Raw genomic sequence first — 24344 nt, forward strand, 5'->3', positions numbered from 1 at the left:
GAGTACTGGTGTAGATTATTGGTGTAGAGTACTGGTGTAGATTATTGGTGTAGAGTACTGGTGTAGATTATTGGCGTAGAGTACTGGTGTAGAGTACTGGTGTAGATTATTGGTGTAGAGTACTGGTGTAGATTATTGGTGTAGAGTACTGGTGTAGATTATTGGTGTAGAGTACTGGTGTAGATTATTGGTGTAGAGTACTGGTGTAGATTATTGGTGTAGAGTACTGGTGTAGATTATTGTGTAGAGTACTGGTGTAGATTATTGTGTAGAGTACTGGTGTAGATTACTGGTGTAGAGTACTGGTGTAGAGTACTCTGGTGTAGAAGTTACTTGGTGTAGAGTACTGGTGTAGGATATTGGTGTAGAAGTACTGGATGTAGATTACTGGTGTATGAGTACTGGTGTAGAGTACTGGTGTAGAGTACTGGTGTAGGAGTACTGGTGTAGATTATTGGTGTAGAGTAACTGGTGTAGATTATTGGTGTAGAGTACTGGTGTAGATTATTGGTGTAGAGTACTGGTGTAGATTATTGGTGGTAGAGTAACTGGTGTAGATTAGTGGTGTAGAGTACTGGGTAGATTATTGGTGTAGAGTACTGTGGTAGATTATTGGTGTAGAGTACTGGTGTAGATTCTGGTGTAGGAGTACTGGTGTAGATACTGTGTAGTAAGTACTTGGTGTAGGAGTACTACTGAGTGTAGATTATTGGTGTAGAGTAACTGGTGTAGATTATTGGTGTAGAGTTCCTGGTGTAGAGTACTGGTGTAGATACTGGTGTAGATTATTGTGTAGAGTACCTGGTGTAGATTATTGGTGTAGAGGTACTGGTGTAGATTATTGTTGTAGAGTACTGGTGTAGATTATTGATTGTAGATACTGGTGTCAGATTATTGGTGTAGAGTACTGGTGTAGATTACTGGTGTAGAGTACTGAGTGTAGAGTACTGGTGTATAGATTATGGTGTAGGTATGGTGCGATTAATGGTGTAGAGTACTGGGGTAGATTATTGGTGTAGAGTACTGGTGTAATTATTGGGTAGGTACTGGTGTAGATATGGTGTAGAGTATGTGTAGATATTGGTGTAGAGTAACTGGTGTAGATTATTGGTGTAGAGTACTGGTGTAGATTATTGGTGTAGAGTACTGGTGTAGATTACTGGTGTAGATTATTGGTGTAGAGTACTGGTGTAGATTATTGGTGTAGAGTACTGGTGTAGATTATTGGTGTAGAGTACTGGTGTATTATTGATGTAGTACTGTGTAGATTATTGGTGTAGAGTACTGGTGTAGATTACTGGTGTAGAGTAACTGGTGTAGAGTACTGGTGTAGACTATTGGTGTAGAGTTCTGGTGTAGATTATTGGTGTAGAGTACTGTGTAGATTATTGGTGTAGAGTACTGGTGTAGATTATTGGGTGTAGAGTACTGGTGTAGATTATTGGTGTAGAGTACTGGTGTAGATTATTGGTATAGAGTACTGGTGTAGATTATTGGTGTAGAGTACTGTGTAGATTATTGTGTAGAGTACTGGTGTAGATTATTGTGTAGAGTACTGGTGTAAGATTATTGGTGTAGAGTACTGGTGTAGATTATTGGTGTAGAGTACTGGGTGTAGATTACTGGTGTAGAGTACTGGTGTAGAGTACTGGTGTAGAGTACTGGTGTAGATTTGGTATAGAGTACTGGTGTAGATTATTGGTGTAGAGTACTGGTGTAGATTATTGGTGTAGAGTATCTGGTGTGATTATTGGTTGGAGATACTGGTGTAGATTATTGGTGTAGAGTACTGGTGTAGATTACTGGTGTAGAGTACTGGTGTAGAGTACTGGTGTAGAGTACTGGTGTAGATTACTGGTGTAGAGTACTGGTGTAGAGTACTGGTGTAGAGTACTGGTGTAGATTACTGGTGTAGAGTACTGGTGTAGATTATTGGTGTAGAGTACTGGTGTAGATTATTGGTGTAGATTATTGGTGTAGAGTACTGGTGTAGATTATTGGTGTAGAGTACTGGTGTAGATTATTGGTGTAGAGTACTGGTGTAGATTATTGGTGTAGAGTACTGGTGTAGATTATTGGTGTAGAGTACTGGTGTAGGATTATTGGTGTAGAGTACTGGTGTAGATTATTGGTGTAGAGTACTGGTGTAGATTATTGGTGTAGAGTACTGGTGTAGAATTATTGATGTAGAGTACTGGTGTAGAGTACTGGTGTAGATTATTGATGTAGATTACTGGTGTAGATTATTGGTGTAGAGTACTGGTGTAGATTATTGGTGTAGAGTACTGGTGTAGATTATTGGTGTAGAGTACTGGTGTAGATTATTGGTGTAGAGTACTGGTGTAGATTATTGGTGTAGAGTACTGGTGTAGATTATTGGTGTAGAGTACTGGTGTAGATTATTGGTGTAGAGTACTGGTGTAGATTATTGGTGTAGAGTACTGGTGTAGATTACTGGTGTAGAGTACTGGTGTAGAGTACTGGTGTAGAGTACTGGTGTAGATTACTGGTGTAGAGTACTGGTGTAGAGTACTGGTGTAGAGTACTGGTGTAGAGTACTGGTGTAGATTACTGGTGTAGATTATGGTGTAGAGTACTGGTGTAGATTATTGGTGTAGAGTACTGGTGTAGATTATTGGTGTAGAGTACTGGTGTAGATTATTGGTGTAGAGTATTGGTGTAGATTATTGGTGTAGAGTACTGGTGTAGAGTACTGGTGTGGAGTATTGGTGTAGAGTATTGGTGTAGAGTACTGGTGTGGAGTATTGGTGTAGAGTACTGGTGTAGAGTACTGGTGTAGAGTACTGGTGTAGAGTATTGGTGTAGACTACTGGTGTGGAGCATTGGTGTAGAGTACTGGTGTAGAGTATTGGTGTAAGTACTGGTGTAGAGTACTGGTGTGGAGTACTGGTGTAGCGTATTGGTGTGGAGCATTGGTGTAGAGTACTGGTGTAGAGTACTGGTGTGGAGTATTGGTGTAGAGTACTGGTGTAGAGTACTGGTGTAGAGTACTGGTGTAGATTATTGGTGTAGAGTACAGGTTGTAGAGTACTGGTGGGAGTATTGGTGTAGAGTACTGGTGTAGATTATTGGTGTAGAGTACTGGTGTAGAGTACTGGTGTGGAGTATTGGTGTAGAGTACTGGTGAAGAGTACTGGTGTAGATTATTGGTGTAGAGTATTGGTGTAGATTATTGATGTAGAGTACTGGTGTAGAGTACTGGTGTGGAGAATTGGTGTAGAGTACTGGTGTAGAGTACTGGTGTAGAGTACTGGTGTAGAGTACTGGTGTGGAGTACTGGTGTAGAGTACTGGTGTGGAGTATTGGTGTAGAGTACTGGTGTAGAGTACTGGTGTAGAGTACTGGTGTAGAGTACTGGTGTAGAGTACTGGTGTGGAGTATTGGTGTAGATACTGGTGTAGAGTACTGGTGTGGAGTATTGGTGTAGAGTACTGGTTGTAGAGTACTGGTGTGGAGTATTGGTGGTAGAGTACTGGTGTAGAGTACTGGTGTAGAGTACTGGTTGTAGATTATTGGTGTAGAGTACTGGTGTAGATGATTGGTGTAGAGTATGGTGTAGATTATTGTGTAGAGTACTGGTGTAGATTATTGGTGTAGAGTACTGGTGTAGATTATTGGCGTAGAAGTACTGGTGTAGAGTACTGTGTGTTAGATTATTGGTGTAGAGAGTACTGGTGTAGATTATTGGGTAGAGTACTGGTGTAGATTATTGGTGTAGAGTACTGGTGTAGATTATTGGTGTAGAGTACTGGTGTAGATTATTGGTGTAGAGTACTGGTGTAGATTATTGGTGTAGAGTACTGGTGTAGATTATTGGTGTAGAGTACTGGTGTAGAGTACTGGTGTAGAGTACTGGTGTAGAGTACTGGTGTAGATTATTGGTGTAGAGTACTGGTGTAGATTATTGGTGTAGAGTACTGGTGTAGAGTACTGGTGTAGATTATTGGTGTAGAGTACTGGTGTAGATTATTGGTGTAGAGTACTGGTGTAGATTATTGGTGTAGAGTACTGGTGTAGATTATTGGTGTAGAGTACTGGTGTAGATTACTGGTGTAGAGTACTGGTGTAGATTATTGGTGTAGAGTACTGGTGTAGATTATTGGTGTAGAGTACTGGTGTAGATTATTGGTGTAGAGTACTGGTGTAGAGTACTGGTGTAGAGTACTGGTGTAGAGTACTGGTGTAGATTATTGGTGTAGAGTACTGGTGTAGATTATTGGTGTAGAGTACTGGTGTAGATTATTGGTGTAGAGTACTGGTGTAAGAGTACTGGTGTAGAGTACTGGTGTAGATTATTGGTGTAGAGTAACTGGTGTAGATTATTGGTGTAGAGTAATTGTGTAGATTATTGGTGTAGAGTAATGGTGTAGATTATTGATGTAGAGTACTGGTGTAGATTATTGGTGTAGAGTACTGGTGTAGATGTACTGGTGTAGAGTACTGGTGTAGAGTACTGGTGTAGATTATTGGTGTAGAGTCTGGTGTAGATTATTGGTGTAGAGTACTGTGTAGATTATTGGTGTAGAGTAACTGGTGTAGATTATTGGTGTAGAGTAATGGTGTAGATTATTGGTGTAGAGTATGGTTGATTATTGGTGTAGATATGGTGTAGAGTACTGGTGTAGATACTGGTGTAGATTATTGGTGTAGAGTACTGGTGTAGATTATTGGTGTAAGTACTGGTGTAGATTATTGATGTAGAGTAATGTTAGATTATTGGTGTAGAGTCTCGGATGGTATGACTGGTGTAGAGTACTGGTGTAGATTACTGGTGTAGAGTACTGGTGTAGAGTACTGGTGTAGACTATTGGTGTAGAGTTCTGGTGTAGATTATTGGTGTAGAGTACTGGTGTAGATTATTGGTGTAGAGTACTGGTGTAGATTATTGGTGTAGAGTACTGGTGTAGATTATTGGTGTAGAGTACTGGTGTAGATTATTGGTATAGAGTACTGGTGTAGATTATTGGTGTAGAGTACTGGTGTAGATTATTGGTGTAGAGTACTGGTGTAATTATTGGTGTAGAGTACTGGTGTAGATTATTGGTGTAGAGTACTGGTGTAGATTATTGGTGTAGAGTACTGGTGTAGATATTGGTGTAGAGTACTGGTGTAGAGTACTGGTGTAGATTACTGGTGTAGAGTACTGGTGTAGATTATTGGTGTAGAGTACTGGTGTAGATTATTGGTTGTAGATTATGGGTGTAGAGTACTGGTGTAGATTATTGGTGTAGAGTACTGGTGTAGATTATTGGTGTAGAGTACTGGTGTAGATTATTGGTGTAGAGTACTGGTGTAGATTATTGGTGTAGAGTACTGGTGTAGATTATTGGTGTAGAGTACTGGTGTAGATTATTGGTGTAGAGTACTGGTGTAGATTATTGGTGTAGAGTACTGGTGTATGATTAGTACTGGTGTAGAGTATGGTGTAGATTATCTGATGTAGATTATGGTAATGTGTGTAGAGTACTGGTGTAGATTATTGGTGTAGAGTACTGGTGTAGATTATTGGTGTAGAGTACTGGTGTAGATTATTGGTGTAGAGTACTGGTGTAGATTATTGGTGTAGAGTACTGGTGTAGATTATTGGTGTAGAGTACTGGGTGAGATTATTGGTGTAGAGTACTGGTGTAGATTATTGGTGTAGAGTACTGGTGTAGATTACTGGTGTAGAGTACTGGTGTAGAGTACTGGTGTAGAGTACTGGTGTAGATTACTGGTGTAGAGTACTGGTGTAGAGTACTGGTGTAGAGTACTGGTGTAGAGTACTGGTGTAATTACTGGTGTAGATTATGGTGTAGAGTACTGGTGTAGATTATTGGTGTAGAGTACTGGTGTAGATTATTGGTGTAGAGTACTGGTGTAGATTATTGGTGTAGAGTACTGGTGTAGATTATTGGTGTAGAGTACTGGTGTAGATTATTGGTGTAGAGTACTGGTGTAGAGTACTGGTGTAGAGTACTGGTGTAGATTATTGGTGTAGAGTACTGGTGTAGAGTATCAAATCAAATGTATTTTTAAAGCCCTTTTTATATCAGCAGATGTCACAAAGTGCTTATACAGAAACAGAGCCTAAAACAGCAAATAAGCAAGCAATGCAGATGTAGAAGCACGGTGGCTAGGACAAACTGCCTAGAAAGGTCCCGGACAAGGTAGCATGTCTGGTGAACAGGTCAGGGTTCCATAGCCACAGGCAAAACAGCAGGAACAGGATCAGCAGTATGACCAGGTGGACTAGGGATGGGGAGTCATCAGGCCAGGTAGTCCTGAGGCATGGTCTTAGGGCGCAGGTCCTCCAGGAAAGCATGGGAGGGAAGGGAGAGAGAGATGGGAGAATTAGAGGGAGCATACTTAAATTCACACAGGACACCAGATAAGACAGGAGAATTTCACCAGATAGGACAGACTGATCCTAGCCACCCAGCACACAGACTATTGCAGTATAGATACTGGAGGCTGAGACAGTGGGAGTCGGGGGACACTGTGGCCCTATCCGACAGGACCAACCAGGCAGGATATAACCCCACCCACTTTGCCAAAGCACAGCCCCCACACCCCGAGAGGGATATCAACAGACCACCAACTTACTACCCTGAGACAAGGCTGAGTATAGCCTACGAAGATCTCTTCCACCACACGAGCCCAAGGGTGTGCAAAACCGGACAGGAAGATCACCGTCAGTGAATCAACCCACTCAAGTCGAGTATAGCGAAAAAAGCCTGGCATGACATGACGCACCCCTCCTAGGGATGGCCAGGCAGTGCCGGGCGGTTTGTCACTCCAGTTCCTCGCTCTTCACCTTCACACCCCTGGGTCAGACTATACTCAATCATTGGACATACTGAAGAGATGAATCTTCAGTAAAGACTTAAAGGTTGAAACCGAGTCTGCGTCTCTCATATAGATAGGCAGACCATTCCATAACAATTGATCTCTATAGGAGAAAGCCCTGCCTCCAGCTGTTTGCTTAGAAGTTCTAGGGACAATAAGGAGGCCTGCATCTTGTGACCGTAGCGTACGTGTAGGTACTGTATGTATGGAAGGACAAAATCGGAGAGCTATGTAGGTAGGAGCAAGTCCATGTAATGATGTGTAGGTTTGCAGTAAGACCTTGAAATCAGCCCTAGCCTTAACAGGAAGCCAGAGGTTAGCACTTGGGTAATATGATCACATGTTTTAGTTCTAGTCAAGAGTCTAACGGAAACTTGAGGAACACTGAAACTTACAAATGATTTGTTAGGACAAACCACCCACTGAGATTAACTGATATCTTTCCGACAGATAAGATCTAAACCAGGCAAGAACTTGTCCGTGTAGACCAATTAGGGTTTCCAATCTCTCCAAAAGAATGTGGTGATCGATGATGTCAAAAGCGGCACTCAGGTCTAGGAGCCCGAGGACAGATGCAGAGCCTTGGTCTGACGCCATTAAAAGGTAATTTACCACCTTCATGAGTGCAGTCTCGGGACTATGATGGGGTCTTAAACCAGACTGGAGCGTTTTGTATACATTATTTGTCTTCGGGAAGGCAGTGAATGGGCAACAGCTATTTCAAACATTTTTTAGAGGAATGAGAGATTTGATATAAGCTGATATTATTTTTTTTACACATTTTCTGGGTCAAGGTTTGGCTTTTTCAGGAGAGGCTTTGTTACTACCACTTTTAGTGAGTTTGGTACACATCCGGAGGATAGGAAGCCGTTTATTTTGTTCAACATAGGAGGGCCAAGCACAGGGAGTAGCTCTTTCAGTAGTTTAGTTGGAATAGGGGCCAGTAGGAAGGTTTAGAGGACATTACTATTTTTGTGAATGTGTCGAGAGATACAGGATAAAAAAACTTGATGGTCTCTATTGATCCCAGGTCCTGGCAGGTCTGTGCAGACCCACGTTTTGGAGAAATACGCAGATTCAAAGAGGAGTCTGCAATTTGCTTCCTAATGATCGTGATCTTTTTGTCAAAGAAGTTCATGAATTCATCACTGCTGAAGTCAAGGCCATCTTCTTTTGGGAAATTGTGCTTTTTAGTTGGTTTTGCAACACTATCAAAAATAAATGTTGGATTGTTTTTATTCTCCTCAATTAGCTTGGAAAAGTAGGCTGATCAAGCAGCAGTGAAGGCTCCTCGACATTGCACCATACTGTCTTTCCAAGCCAGTCAGAAGACTTCCAGTTTGGTGGCGCGCCATTACTGTTTCAATTTTCTTGAAGCTTGCATCAGTGCTCAGGTATTTTCTGTTTACCAGGGAGATCATTTATTGTGACAAATGTTTTTTTGTTTTTAGAGGTGCGACTGCATCTAGGGTTAAATTTAGATCCTCAGTTAGGTGGTTAACTGATTTTTGTACTCCGATGTCCTTGGGTAGGTGGAGGGAGTCTGGAAGGGCATCTAGCAATCTTTGGGATGTCTGAGAATTTATAGTGCAGCTTGCTTGGGGTCTGAGTAGATGATTTGTTTTGATTGCAAAGGTTATAAGATGATGGTCCAATAGTCCAGGATTATGAGGAAAAACATTTAGTTCCACAATATTTATTCCACGGGACAAAACTAGATCCAGGGTATGACTGTGGCAATGCGTAGGTCTGGAGACATGTTGGACAAAACCCACTGAGTTGATGATTGCTCCGAAGGCCTTTTGGAGTGGGTCTGTGGACTTTTCCATGTGAAAATTGAAGTAATCAAAAATGTGAATATTATCTGCGATGACTACAAGCTCCGATAGAAATTCAGGGAACTCAGTGAGGAACACTGTATACTATTAAAAGTGATTGAGTTAGGCTGCATAGATTTCATGACTAGAAGCTCCAAATACAAAAACGCAGTATTTTGTTTTGATGTCATAAATGTTAGTAACATCTGCACCTTTGCGGTACACTAGTGTATTAAGGAAGGGAGGCCTCATTTGGAAGTGAGGGATCTAACATTAAGTAGTCCTATTTTGAGATGTAAGATATTATCGCAATCTCTTTCAATAATGACAGGAATGGAGGAGGTCTTTATTCCAATGAGATTGCTAAAACGAACACCGCCATTTATAGTTTTGGCCGACCTAAATCGAGGCACAGACACAGTCACAATGGGGAAAGCTGAGCTGACTACACTGACTGGGCCAGTGTCAGACTCTACTAATCTGGCAGGCTGGCTAACAGTACAGCTGTAGAGTAGTGCTGCTGTAGAATGACATGGGAAAGGAGAGCCTAACTCAGTACAGTAAACTATGAGAAGTACTGTAATAAGATAAATGATACATACTGTACTAGCAGGGATCATGATGTTAGATACACATTCCTCATAACGGTAACTCCTGACTGACGAGCAGCAAGCAGAGCTTGTGATGATAGAATAGGACAAGTAAAATAGGACAAGTCGAGTACCATATGTTAGTAGTAAAAAAGAGATCAGCTCTAACACAATCAGATTTTACGTAGCAGGAAACACGGTCAGTATGTCTCCATGCCTGTTTGTGTGTATGCCTGTGCGGGCACACGTGTGTGCGTGTGTATGTGTGTTTGGGCAGCAGATGGTGGGAGTAGACACATGCCCTGACAGAGAGGCTATAGAACCCTGAGTTCAACACCCTACACCACCTTATAAGGACTCGAGCGACCCCTGACCTTCAGGAAGGCCTTTTGATTGGAGGAAACAGATTGTAGGAGACAATGCAGAGTGGTCAGTGAGAGAGAAGAAGGGGAAGAGAGAGAAGGGGAGGGGGCCTATTCCTCTCCTCCCTCCCTCGCTCCCTCCTAGAGAATTCGGACTCAAGAAGTGTCACAACAAGTCTGTAGCTAACAGGGAACTATTTTCCAACGGGGAGTGGAGGAATGGAACATGGTTAGTCTCTGTTTTGTTCTGTTCCAGATCCTAAATGACTTCATTCAGCCTGCTGCCAACCACAGGAGTTCAAACAGAGCTCACACTGCTGCCTTACGATAGAGCAACTAGACAGAGAGAGGAGCGAAAGACGGAAGAGAGAGAGAGTAAGAGGGGAGAAAGGGGCAGTGAGAGAGTGATAGAGTGGGGGGAGAGAAAATACAGTTCTCTCATTTAAAAGAGTCTCTCATTTGTGCCGGGAGGGAGGCAGACAGTCTTCAGCTCCACATGGACAAGACCAGCTGAGCCACAGGAGACAAAGGAAGGCGATTCAGGAGAAAAAAAGATAAGTCAAGTTTAGAGAGAGAGAGAGAGAGAGAGGAGAGGAGCGAGGGAGAGTGCGAGAGAGAACGAGAGAAGATCTGTTTAGCAGACAGACAGAGGGAGCTGTGGAAGTGGCAGTGTACAGCTCTGTTTTTCTCCAGACAGACACAGTGGGATAGTCCTCTGAAAGTCTCTTCATCATGACTACTTCTCTTGGTAGGTACCGTACTGTTACTGGATACATAACTAGTGTGTGTTTGTCAGTTTTTCTCTCTCTGTGTGTGTGTGTGTGTGTTAATGCTTAAACCCACTAGATGGCCTGCATCCCCGTCTCAGTTGCATTGACTCTGTTGCAGTCTCCTGTTGCAGACTGACTCTCTTTTATTCCCTCTTTCATTCTCTCTTTCTCTATCTTCATGTTTTCTTTCTGATTTCCACTTTTCTCTTGCTTTCTTGCCAATTCTCACTTCTTAAATTTTTTTTTGCCCTTTTTCTCCCCAATTTCGTGGTATCCAATTGTTTAATAAGTAAGTATAAATAAGTAGCTACTATCTTGTCTCATTGCTACAACTCCCATACGGGCTCGGGAGAGACAAAGGTTGAAAGTCCTGCGTCCTCCGATACACAACCCAACCAAGCCGCACTGCTTCTTAACACAGCGCGCATCCAACCCGGAAGCCTGCCGCACCAATGTGTCGGAGGAAACACCGTGCACCTGGCAACCTTGGTTAGCGCGCATTGTGCCCGGCCCGCCACAGGAGTCGCTGGTGCGCGATGAGACAAGGACATCCCTACCGGCCAAGCCCTCCCTAACCCGGACGACGCTAGGCCAATTGTGCGTCGCCCCACGGACGCGGCCGGTTACGACAGAGCCTGGGCGCGAACCCAGAGTCTCTGATGGCACAGCTGGCGCTGCAGTACAGCGCCCTTTCTCTTTTTACATGTCTCTTTTTACCTGTCTCTTTCTGGATGTCTCTTTTTACCTGTCTCTTTTTGGATGTCTCTTTTTGCCTGTCTCTTTTTGGATGTCTCTTTTTGCCTGTCTGTTTTTGCATGTCTCTTTTTGGATGTCTCTTTTTGGATGTCTCTTTTTGGATGTCTCCTTTTGCCTGTCTCTTTTTGGATGTCTCTTTTTGGATGTCTCTTTTTGCCTGTCTCTTTTTGGATGTCTCTTTTTGGATGTCTCTTTTTGGATGTCTCTTTTTGCCTGTCTCTTTTTGCCTGTCTCTTTTTGGATGTCTCTTTTTGCCTGTCTCTTTTTGCATGTCTCTTTTTACCTGTCTCTTTTTGGTTCTCTCTTTTTGCCTGTCTCTTTTTGCCTGTCTCTTTTTGCCTGTCTCTTTTTGGATGTCGCTTTTTGCCTGTCTTTTTTGCCTGTCTCTTTTTGCATGTCTCTTTTTGGATGTCTCTTTTTGCCTGTCTCTTTTTGGATGTCTCTTTTTGGATGTCTCTTTTTGCCTGTCTCTTTTTGCCTGTCTCTTTTTGGATGTCTCTTTTTGGATGTGTCTTTTTGGATGTCTCTTTTTGGATGTCTCTTTTTGCCTGTCTCTTTTTGGATGTCTCTTTTTGCATGTCTCTTTTTGCATGTCTCTTTTTGCCTGTCTCTTTTTGGATGTCTCTTTTTGGATGTGTCTTTTTGGATGTCTCTTTTTGGATGTCTCTTTTTGCCTGTCTCTTTTCCAGTCTTTGGGTATCTTTAGTTTGACTGTCTTCTGCTTTATCTTTTTAAGTCTTTCTTTTTCCATCATCCATCCTGAGGTTCTGTGAGACCATGCTTCCCTCTCTGAGGTAGAACACACACTTGTCTCTCGCTCTTTCCTGGAGACCTCTGGTATTTACACATGTCAGGAATTGTCTTGTGTGGTAGTCTCTCTCTGTCCCCACCTTTCCCTTACTCTTTCTCTTTCTGGTTCTCTCTCTATCCCCATCTTTCCTCTCTATCTCTTTTCCTTCTATCCCTCTCTTTCTGGTTCTCTTTCTGGTTCTCTCCATCTCTCTCTCTCTCTCTCTCCCCATCTTTCCATCTCTCTATCTCTCTTTCTTCTATCCCCATCTTCCCCTCTTCTCTTTCTCTTTCGGTTCTCTCTCTCTCTTCTATCCCCGTCTTCCCCTTTCCCTTTCTCTTTCTCTTTCTGGTTCTCTCTCTATCCCCATCTTTTCCTCTCTATCTCTTTTCCTTCTATCCCTCTCTTTCTGGTTCTCTTTCTGGTTCTCTTTCTGGTTCTCTCTCTCTCTCTCTCTCTCTCTCTCTCTCTCTCTCTCTCTCTCTCTCTCTCTCTCTCTCTCTCTCTCTCTCCTCTGTCCCCAACTTCCCCTCTCTCTTTCTCTTTCTGGTTCTCTCTCTCTCTCCCCTATCCAAATCTTCTCCTCTCTCTTTCTCTGTCTGTCTGTCTGTTTGTCTCTCTCTCTCTCCCTCCCCTCCAGTATCCCCATCTCTCTCTCTCTCTCTCTTTCTCTCTCTCTCCATCTCTCCCTCACTCTTTATCTTTCTGGTTATCTCTCTCTCTCTATCTCTCTCTCTCCTATCTCCATCTTCCCCTCTCTCTTTCTCTTTCTGGTTCTTTCTCTATCTTTCTCTCAATTCAATTCAAAGTTAACATTACACTCACAAATGTTTCAAAGGAATAAAAGCATTTCAAATGTTATATTATCAGACATGTACAGTGTTTTACCCATGTGCAGATACTGTAGTTGCAATATGAATGGCAAGGGAAAATAAATAAACTGATGAAAATATCAGCTGCTGTGGTGACACACTGTAGTATTTCACCGAACAGGTATGGGAGTTAATCAATATTTGCTTTGTTTCCAAATTCTTTAAGGGTCTGTGGGAAATATGCGTCTTTGATATGGTTGTATAATTGGCATATGGTTGTATAATTGGTTAGGAAGTGCAGCTCAGTTTCCACCTCATTTTGTGGTTTTCTCTCGAGAGCAGGGTCTGCTTAAAGAGGCATCTCTTGATAGCAAGGCTATGCTCACTCACTCACTCAGTCTCTCTCTCTCTCTCTCTCTCTCTCTCTCTCTCTTTCTCTCACTCCCCCTCTGTTTCTGTCTCTCTCTGTTGCGCCATCTCTTCCCTCTCTCTCCTCTCTGTTTGAAAGGATCAAACTCTTTGTTGTTGAGTTTTATTCTGAAGTGTTCTTAGTTGTGCCCGTAGTTGTTTTTCCGCCATCTTTTATTTCTCATCATGGAAACCACAAGACGAAGTGTTCCTCTGTTCCACAGTGGTAGGACATGACCTCATCCTGTAATATACTCAGGGAGAGGTTTAGTTGGCCAACATCAAGGAGTCACTACTGAATCTACCAGGGCCACAGAGAGTCTGTTTGTCTACCTGTCTGTCTGTATGCCTGCATGTTTGTGTCTATCTACCGGTCTATCAGTCTGTCTACCTGTCTGTCTGCCTGTCTGTTTGTCTACCTGTCTGTCTGTCTGCCTGCCTGCCTGCCTGTCTCTGTCTGTCTGTCTGTTTGTCTACCTGTCTGTCTGCCTTCCTGTCTGTTTGTCTACCTGTCTCTCTAACTGTCTGTCTACCTGCCTGCCTGTGCCTGTCTGTGTGCGTGAAAACTCCACTGATGCCCTGTCTGTCTGTCTGTCTGAAAACTCCACAGATGCCCTGTCTGTCTGTCTGCGTGAAAACTCCACTGATGCCCTGTCTGTCTGTCTGTCTGTCTGTGTGTCTGCGTGAAAACTCAACTGATGCCCTGTCTGTCTGTCTGAAAACTCCACTGATGCCCTGTCTGTCTGTCTGAAAACTCCACTGATGCCCTGTCTGTCTGAAAACTCCACTGATGCCCTGTCTGTCTGTCTGAAAACTCCACTGATGCCCTGTCTGTCTGTCTGAAAACTCCACTGATGCCCTGTCTGTCTGTCTGAAAACTCCACTGATGCCCTGTCTGTCTGTCTGAAAACTCCACTGATGCCCTGTCTGTCTCTATGTGACTTTCTGCAGCATAAATAAGTTCTAAAGATAACCTGTGGATTCTTCACTGAGACCTGGCAGCTCCTTCACAAACAACCTCAGTGATAAGGCACTGTCCTTATATCCCCAATACACACTACATCAGTCCCTGAAGAACCACAGAGATTGTTAGAAGTTGTCCTTATTTCCTGGCTATCCTCTCGGTCCCTAGAGAAGTCAGACAGACAGGAAATACAGTAGGACTCTGAGACGGGTCACTGATCACAACATCCTGTCCTCCCGTTTGCGTTAGTATTATTGTCCTCTCCACTCTTCAGTCTGCCCATAACTCTCTCTGATCTCTTCCACTCCAGTGAGTATAGCTGTCAGGCCAAACACAACAGACAGGGGGACAGGGAAAGCTGATTTAAAGCGACCCGCCTGCTAGTTTTTCTTCGGTGCAGGCGAATGCTCTAGACAGCCTCTGAGAGGAAGGGGGCAAAGGATATTATGCACTATTCAGTTTTGATTAATAACATCCAGGTAGGATGAGAATAATGAGAGCTTTGTGTGTGTCTGTTTATGTGTGTGTCTGTTTATGTGTGTGTCTGTTTATGTGTGTGTCTGTTTATGTGTGTGTCTGTTTATGTGTGTGTCTGTTTATGTGTGTGTCTGTTTATGTGTGTGTCTGTTTATGTGTGTGTCTGTTTATGTGTGTGTCTGTTTATGTGTGTGTCTGTTTATGTGTGTGTCTGTTTATGTGTGCGTCTGTTTATGTGTGTGTCTGTTTGTGTGTGTCTGTTTGTGTGTGTCTGTTTATGTGTGTGTCTGTTTATGTGTGTGTCTGTTTATGTGTGTGTCTGTTTATGTGTGTGTCTGTTTATGTGCGTGTCTGTTTATGTGCGTGTCTGTTTATGTGTGTGTCTGTTTGTGTGTGTCTGTTTATGTGTGTGTCTGTTTATGTGTGTGTCTGTTTATGTGTGTGTCTGTTTATGTGTGCGTCTGTTTATGTGTGTGTCTGTTTATGTGTGTGTCTGTTTATGTGTGTGTCTGTTTATGTGTGTGTCTGTTTATGTGTGCGTCTGTTTATGTGTGTGTCTGTTTGTGTGCGTGTCTGTTTATATGTGTGTCTGTTTGTGTGTGTCTGTTTATGTGTGTGTCTGTTTATGTGTGTGTCTGTTTATGTGTGTGTCTGTTTATGTGTGTGTCTGTTAATGTGTGTGTCTGTTTGTGTGCGTCTGTTTATGTGTGTGTCTGTTTATGTGTGTGTCGGTTTATGTGTGTGTCTGTTTATGTGTGTGTCTGTTTATGTGTGTGTCTGTTTATGTGTGTGTCTGTTTATGTGTGCGTCGGTTTATGTGTGTGTCTGTTTATGTGTGTGTCTGTTTATGTGTGTGTCTGTTTATGTGTGTGTCTGTTTATGTGTGTGTCTGTTTATGTGTGTGTCTGTTTATGTGTGCGTCGGTTTATGTGTGTGTCTGTTTATGTGTGTGTCTGTTTATGTGTGTGTCTGTTAATGTGTGTGTCTGTTTGTGTGCGTCTGTTTATGTGTGTGTCTGTTTATGTGTGTGTCTGTTTATGTGTGTGTCTGTTTATGTGTGTGTCTGTTTATGTGTGTGTCTGTTTATGTGTGTGTCTGTTTATGTGTGCGTCGGTTTATGTGTGTGTCTGTTTATGTGTGTGTCTGTTTATGTGTGTGTCTGTGTATGTGTGTGTCTGTTTATGTGTGTGTCTGTTTATGTGTGCGTCGGTTTATGTGTGTGTCTGTTTATGTGTATGTCTGTTTATGTGTGTGTCTGTTTATGTGTGTGTCTGTTTATGTGTGCATTATATGTGCAGGAATGTGTGTGGGTGGTGTCAGAACTGTAACAGAATGTGTTGAAGCAGTACATCAGCCCAACATGGCTGATGACTATAGATCCTATGTAGTAAGTAAGGTAGCTAGAGGGAAAATGCATCGCCCGAACTTGGACACGGGACCCTCCGATTAAAAGTCTGAGTCTCTACTGACTGGAGCTATCCAGGCTCTGCTGTGCTGTGTTTCCTCTCCACATATCTGAATCCATCCCTCTTTGCTCACACTCTCTCTCTCTGTCTCTCTCTCTCTCTGTCTCTCCCTCTCTTTCTGTCTCTCTGTCTCTCCCTCTCTTTCTGTATCTCTGTCTCTCCCTCTCTTTCTGTCTCTCTGTCTCTCTCTTTCTCTCTCTGTCTCTCTCTCTCTCCCTCTCTGTCTCTCTCTGTCTCTCCCTCTCTTTCTGTCTCTCCCTCTCTTTCTGTATCTCTGTCTCTCCCTCTCTGTCTGTCTCTCTGTCTCTCTCTTTCTCTCTCTGTCTCTCTCTCTCTCTGTCTCTCTGTCTCTCTCTCTCTCTCTCCCTCTCTTTCTGTCTCTCTGTCTCTCTATCTCTCTCTCTCTCTCTCTCTCTCTCTCTCTCTCATACTATCTCTCTCTGTCTCTCTGTCTCTCTCTCTCTGTCTCTCCCTCTCTTCCTGTCTCTCTCTCTCTCTTTCTGTCTCTCTGTCTCTGTCGCTCTCTCTATCTCTCTCTCTCATACTATCTCTCTCTGTCTCACTCTTTCTCTCTCACTCTCTCTCTCACTTGCTCTCTTTCTCTCCTTCCCTTGTTCCTTCATTCTGTCAGGCTGGTCTGTGATCACAGTGAACAGCTGTCAGACTGGGCCTCTCAGTGTGTGGTGTGTGTATGGAGGACAGTGAACGAGAGCACATTCCTGTGGTCAATAGGGAGTCTGTGAATTCTCTTCAGAACAGAGAAGAGTAGGATGCTTGTGCTGTCGTGTCTGCGTAGTGTGAGTGTATGTTTGAGAGGGAGACAGTGTGAGCAAGAGAAAGAGGGTGAGAAAGTTGTGTGTGTCTGCTTGCCTGAATGTGTTTTTGACTCATGCCCATGGTTCGTTGCCATCTGGAAGTGCTTCTACATGGTTCTGTCCTGACTGAAACTGAGGAGACTTTATCCTCTGGTGTCAGACGCTGTAAAGGCTGGACAGCAGAGAGAGAGGAACAGCTAGACAGGGGAAAGAGTACAGGAAAACAGTAACGGTAGAGAAAAGACTAACGGTCAGACTAAACTTTAGTCCTGGACTAACAAACTCTTTCAAGGGAGAATCTCTACTGAACATGCTTTTTAGTAAAAAAAACAGGCTTAGTCTGGTCTGGAAGACCACCCCTAAGAGTTAAGAGGAGAGGTCTGTGTGTTTTTCATTTCCTTGTCTAGTTCTCTGTGTGGCGATTTTCATTACGCTGCTCTTGGAGTATGTACAGTTGAAGTCGGAGTGTACATACACCTTAGCCAAATACATTTAAACTCAGTTTTTCACAATTCCTGACATTTACTCCTAATAAAAATTCCCTGTCTTAGGTCAGTTAGGATCACCACTTTATTTATGAATAGGAAATGTCAGAATAATAGTATAGAGAATTTTTTATTTCAGCTTTTATTTCTTTCATCACATTCCCAGTGGGTCAGAAGTTTACATACACTCAATTAGTATTTGGTAGAATTGGCTTTAAATTGTTTAACTTGGGTCAAACGTTTTGGGTAGCCATCCACAAGCTTCCCACAATAAGTTGGGTGAATTTTGGCCCATTCCTCCTGGTTTGTAGGCCTCCTTACTCACACAGGCTTTTTCAGTTCTGCTCACAAATCTTCTATGGGATTGAGGTTAGGGCTTTGTGATGGCCACTCCAATACCTTGACTTTGTTGTCCTTAAGCCATTTTGCCACAACTTTGGAAGTATGCTTGGGGTCATTGTCCATTTGGAAGACCCATTTGCGACCAAGCTCTAACTTGAACTGATGTCTTGAGATGTTGCTTCAATATATCCACTTAATTTTCTTAAGTACACCAGACCCTCCTGCAGCCAAGCACCCCCACAACATGATGCTGCTACCCCCGTGCTTCACGGTTGGGATGGTGTTCTTCGCCTTGTAAGCCTCCCCCTTTTTCCTCCTAACATAATGATGGTCATTATGGCCAAACAGTTCTATTTTTGTTTCATCAGACCAGAGGACATTTCTCCCAAAAATACGATCTTTGTCCCCATGTGCAGTTGCAAACCATAGTCTGGCTTTTTTATGGCGGTTTTGGGGCAGTGGCTTCTTCCTTGCTGAGCGGCCTTTCAGGTTATGTCGATATAGGACTTGTTTTACTGTGGATATAGATACTTTTGTATTTTTGCTGTTGTTCTGGGATTGATTTGCACTTTTCGCACCAAAGTACGTTCATCTCTAGGAGACAGCACGCGTCTCCTTCTTGAGCAGTATGACGGCTGCATGGTCCCATGGTGTTTATACTTGGGTACTATTGTTTGTACAGATGAACAAGGTACCTTCAGGCATTTGAAAATTGCTCCCAAGGATGAACCAGACTTGTGGAGGTCTACAATTTTGGCTGATTTCTTTTGATTTTCCCATGATGTCAAGCAAAGATTCACTGAGTTTGAAGGTAGACCTTGAAATACATCCACAGGTACACCTCCAATTGACTCAAATGATGTCAATTAGCCTATCAGAAGCTTCTAAAACCATGACTTCATTCTCTGGAATATTCCAAGCTGTTTAAAGGCACAGTCAACTTAGTGTATGTAAACTTCTGACCCACTGGAATTGTGATAAAGTGAATCATAAGTGAAATAATCTGTCTGTAAACAATTGTTGGGAAAATTACTTGTGTCATGCACAAAGTAGCCAACTTGCCATAACTAACCGACTTGCCAAAACTAGTTTGTTAACAAGAAATTTGTGGAGTGGTTGAAAAACGAGTTTTAATGACTCCAACCTAATTGTATGTAACTTCCAACTTCAACTGTAGCTATGGATGTTGTGTTGCTTAGGTACAGAGGTAGGGTCACTGGTGTGAGAAGATAGTGTCATCATTTTGGACTGTACTTAATTCAATCCAAATTCCTCAGCCTCCAGTCAATGGAGAAGAGAGAGGGGAAAGAGAGAGAGAGAGAGAGAGAGAAAAGGTGGGGAAAGTGGGAGAGAGTGAATTTCAGAATGAGAGAGAGACAGAGTGGAAGAGGATGAGAGAGAAACAGAATGGAAGAGGATGAGGGAGAAACAGAATGGAAGAGGATGAGAGAGAGACAGAATGGAAGAGGATGAGAGAGAGACAGATGGAAGAGGATGAGAGAGACAGAATGGAAGAGGATGAGAGAGAGACAAATGGAAGAGGATGAGAGAGACAGAATGGAAGAGGATGAGAGAGAGACAGAATGGAAGAGGATGAGAGAGAGACAGAATGGAAGAGAATGCGAGAGAGACAGAATGGAAGAGGATGAGAGAGAGACAGAATGGAAGAGGATGAGAGAGAGACAGAATGGAAGAGGATGAGAGAGAGACAGAATGGAAGAGGATGAGAGAGAGACAGAATGGAAGAGGATGAGAGAGAGACAGATGGAAGAGGATGAGAGAGAGACAGAATGGAAGAGGATGAGAGAGAGAGAATGGAAGAGGATGAGAGAGAGACAGAATGGAAGAGGATGAGAGGGTGAGAGTGGGGCTGCAGTGGATACAAGGTCTTTATGATGTCTGAAACTTTTCTCCATTACTCTCTCTCTTTCGCTGTCTCTCTCTCTCAGCTTGTTTTCATGTTTGGGGGTGACATGAATTGTTTAAAAGGCAAGACTTTGACTAGTATATGAGAAACCTACAGACAGGGGGAAGCAGGTAGCATAGTGGTTAGGAAGGTGAGCCAGAAGCCAAAGGGTTGCCAGTTTGAATCCCGGGCCTGAGGGGAAAAATATGGCGGGAAGTGAGCGGGTAACCAGCGGGTTGCTGGTATCAAGTCCTGGATGCCATTGCCTGCTGTTTGCCCTTAATCAAGGCACATAACCCCCACAACAACAGCTCCCTGGAAGCCCAGTGTGGCAGCCCCCCTGCACCTCTCCAAAACATGTGTATGTATGTATGGTATGTATGCGTGTGTATGTGTGTGTGTGCGTGCGTGTGCGTGTGTGCACACGTGTGTGTGTGTGCGTGCGTGCGTATGTGTGCGTGTGTCTGTGTGTCTGTGTGTGTGTGTTTTGGTTGGATTAAAAGTGGAAGTCATGGGGCGACGCACAATTGGCCTAGCATTGTCCGGGTTAGGGAGGGTTTGGCCGGTTGGGATATCCTTGTCTCATCGCGCACCAGCGACTCCTGTGGCGGGCCGGGCGCAGTGCACGCTGACCAGGTCGCCAGGTGCACGGTGTTTCCTCCGACACATTGGTGCGGCTGGCTTCCGGGTTGGATGCGAGCTGTGTTAAGAAGCAGTGCGGCTTGGTTGGGTTGTGTTTTGGAGGACGCATGGCTTTCGACCTTCGTCTCTCCCGAGCCCGTACGGAAGTTGTAGTGATGAGACAAGATAGGAATTACTAATTATTATGACTTAATTGGATACCACGAATTTGGGGAGAAAATGGGGTAAAATTGTAATTATTATTATTTTATTTTTTTAAAGCGGAAGTCAAATTTTGGTTGAACTTTGTGTATAATTAACCAATAAAGTGATCTTACTGTTTGTAGCCTTAGTTTTCCTTCTACACATACGGCTGCAGTATAGAGAAGGAACAAAGAGCAGTGTGTAAGAAAAGGACAATTCTAAAGTACGAGAAGAATTGGAACCAAACTTGTTCAGAAATCCTCCTGTTACATACTGTGTTAATGCACTTACCTGTAATGTTAAAAATGAAGCCACGCCTCCGTCTTAAAGGGATATATTGTTGTTTTCCCGGCAGATTCCCAGAGTTTCCTGGACAGTAGTATGAACCAGACTCCAGTGTCGTCGGAAGGACAGCAGTTCCGCTCGGAAATGTCTGTCACTACCGCCTCCTGTCAGAGAATGTTCGGATCCATGCGCTCTGTATCGTCAGGCAGCTCCTTCCCACACACAGACAGGTACTGCTGGCAATCGCACTCTAACATGTGTGTGTGTGTACTATACTGTAGCTACATCTGTGTTTGTATCTGACCCTGCCCTCCTCTCTCCTCCTCAGCCAAACTCCACCTCCAGTGTGGCTGGACAGGACTCCTACGTCCCTGTCTTCCCCGTCCCCTTCCCCCTCTCTGTCACCCCTCAGCCTCCCCAATGCCCACAGCTCTCCCTGGGAGGCCCCGAGGGGCCTGGAGGGGTCTGTGGACCTGAGCCGTGATGAGAGGAGCAAGGGGTACCAGAGCCAGGGGGATTTAGCCTCTCTACTGCTGGGGAATGGAGGTCTGGGACTGGAGCACAGCCTGTTGAAGGCAGTGGAGGGGCTGGGGGGCCTTGATTTAGGCCTGAACCTGGGTCTGGACCTGGGGCTTGGAGAGGGCAGACTGGGGGGACTACCACCCCTGCTGCCGGAGAAGAGGGTACCGGGACTAGGCTTGGGTGGGTCGACGTCCCCCTCGTTCAGTGGGTTCTCCAGCCCCCACAGTGGTAGTAGTCTCAGCATCCCCTTCCCCTCAGCTATGACCCCTGACCCTATCATGACCTCTGACCATCTCAAAGGACTCAGCGCTGGTGGTGTAGCCCCCTCGCCTGGATCAGGTACACACACACACACACACACACACACACACACACACACACACACACACACACACACACACACACACATACAGTCCCTCTGCTGGCCCCTATGTTGTGTTATAAACATACACAGTATAGACATGTATACAGTACCAGTCAAAAGTTTAGACATTCTCTCAACCAGTTTCATGAGGAATGCTTTTCCTACAGTCTTGAAGGAGTTCCCACATATGCTGAGCACTTGTTGGCTGCTTCTCCTTCACTCTGCGGTCCATCTCATCCCAAACCATCTCAATAGGGTTGAGGTAGGGTGAATGCGGAGGCCAGGTCATCTGATGCAACACTCCATCACTCTCCTTCTTGGTCAAATAGCCCTTACACAGCCTGGAGGTGTGTTTTGGGTCAATGTCCTGTTGAAAAACAATTGATAGTCCCACTAAGCGTACCGCTGCAGAATGCTGTGGTAGCCATGCTGGTGAAGTGTACCTTGAATTCTAAATAAATCACAGACAGTGTCACTAGCAAAGCCCCCCCACACCATCATACCACCTCCTCCATGCTTCACGGTGGGAACCACACATGTGGAGATCATCCATTCACCTGCTCTGCATCTCACAAAGACACTGCAGTTGGAACCCAAAATTTCAAATTTAGACTCATCAGACCAAAGGACAGATTTCCACCGGTCTAATGTCCATTGCTCATGTTTCTTGGCCCAAGCAAGTCTCTTCTTATCATTGGTGTCCTTTAGTAGTGGTTTCTTTACAGCAATTTGACCATAAAGGCCTGATTCACGCAGTCTCCTCTGAACTGTTGATGTTGAGATGTGTCTGTTACTTGATCTCTGTGAAGCATTTATTTGGGCTGCAATCTGAGGTGCAGTTAACTTTAATGAACTTATCCTCTGCAGTAGAGCTAACTGTGGGTCTTCCTTTCCTGTGGCGGTCCTCATGAGTGCCAGTTTCATCATAGCGCTTGATGGTTTTTGCGACTGCACTTGAAGAAACTTTTACCAAATAGGTTTATCTTCTGTATTCCACCCCTACCTTGTCACAACACAACTAACTGGCTCAAACGCATTAAGAAGGAAATTAATTCCACAAATGAACTTTTAACAAGGCACACCTGTTAATTGAATTGCATTCCAGGTGACTACCTCATGAAGCTGGTTGAGAAAATGCCAAGAATGTGCAAAGCTGTCATCAAGGAACTGGGTGTCTACTGAAGTATCTCAAATATAAAATATATTTAGATTTATTTAACCATTTTTATTCAACCCTTTTTTGGTTACATGATTCCATTTGTGTTATTTCATAGTTGTGATGTCTTCACTATTATTCTGCAATGTAGAAAACAGTCCAAATAAAGAAAAACCCTGGAATGAGTAGGTGTGTCCAAACTGTTGACTGGTGCTGTATGTTAACTCCATATATACAGTACATACAAAGACAATAGCATGCCTGATTTCACACACGGTCATACTGTCGCACACAGTGTTCACTGTAAATATGTGTATCTACTGTACCATCGTGCTCTAATCTCTAGAATGGGAGATTCAGACTCAGTGGTTGTCTTTGCCTGTGCGTTGTGTTGCAGACCTGTTTGCCAGTAAGCAGCACACTGTGAAGTTTGTTCAGGACACATCCAAGTTCTGGTATAAGCCTGACATCTCCCGAGATCAAGGTAAATATTGTCTCTTAATATTACACGTGTGCTGCAAGAACTGTGTGTTAGTGAGTGTGTGTGTGTTGTCACCCTTTTTCCTATGTAGCACACAACTACTATGGCCCCTGGTCAAATTAGTGCACTATATAGGGAATAGGGTGGCCATTTGGCACGCAGCCCTGAATGACATATGGGTGTTGTGACTTTCTGTGTAAGACATGTGTTTTGTCCCCTGTGGCGCTCTGTAGCTATCACTATGCTGAAGGACAGAGAACCTGGATCATTTGTCGTCAGGGACAGTCACTCGTTCCGCGGAGCCTACGGATTGGCTATGAAGGTGGCCACACCCCCTCCCTCTGTCCTGACACAGAGCAAGAAAGGTTGGTGTCATAGGCTACATTTCTGTGCATCCCAAATGGCCCGCTATTCTCTATTAAGTATACGGTACGCTACTTTTGACCAGGGCCCCTGGGAATAGGGTGCCATTTGGGACACAGCCTCAGAGAGGTCCATCAGTTCTAACATGGTCTCATTAGATTCATTTCAGCAAGCCATGACACCCACCATCTCAGATTGTTCTGAATTGGTTTCTGTAGGCAACCTTATTTTGTTGAAAGACAATTTGAACTCTGAGAAATTAAGCTAATTGATTGAACCCAAATTGGCCATTTAAATGTATAGGATTCATATAATATTCAATTGATATAATACCCATCATCCGATTTGTACCAAACCTCTTCTTAACAATGATTAAGATGCGAGGAATCCAAATAAATGGTAAAAAGCCACGCATGAACCCCCACCAAGCAGACAGTATCAGTTCTCTATCTTTAATAAGTAGGATGAACCTGCGGCTTGGAGTAATGGTTCTTTGAACCTTTATTTAACTAGGCAAGTCAATTTAATAACAAACTCTTATTTACAATAACTGCGTACCCCGGACAATACTGCACCAATTGTGCACCACCCTATGGGACTCCCAATCACGGCTGGATGTGATACAGCCTGGAATCGAACCAAGGACTGTAGTGATGGCTCTTGCATTGAGATGCAGTGCCTTAGACCACCGCGCCACTCGAAAGCCCAATTCATACTATGTAATGTATTCTCAGTGAAT

The 24344-nt window shown here is 43.7% G+C and overlaps 1 protein-coding gene across 3 annotated transcripts in view; it reads left to right on the top strand.

The window, feature by feature from the left end:
- Positions 1–24344, top strand: part of tns3.2 (tensin 3, tandem duplicate 2) — a 96683-nt gene that overhangs the window by 64067 nt on the left and 8272 nt on the right. For all 3 annotated transcript variants that reach the window (XM_031785707.1, XM_031785706.1, XM_031785708.1), the window contains 4 exons: positions 20790–20949; positions 21048–21580; positions 23159–23245; positions 23476–23607. In XM_031785707.1, coding sequence (XP_031641567.1) covers positions 20790–20949; positions 21048–21580; positions 23159–23245; positions 23476–23607 — 912 coding nt within the window. The remainder of the gene's footprint in view (positions 1–20789; positions 20950–21047; positions 21581–23158; positions 23246–23475; positions 23608–24344) is intronic.

This window comes from Oncorhynchus kisutch, linkage group LG13, assembly GCF_002021735.2.
Source record: "Oncorhynchus kisutch isolate 150728-3 linkage group LG13, Okis_V2, whole genome shotgun sequence".
Classification (NCBI taxonomy): Eukaryota; Metazoa; Chordata; class Actinopteri; order Salmoniformes; family Salmonidae; genus Oncorhynchus; species Oncorhynchus kisutch.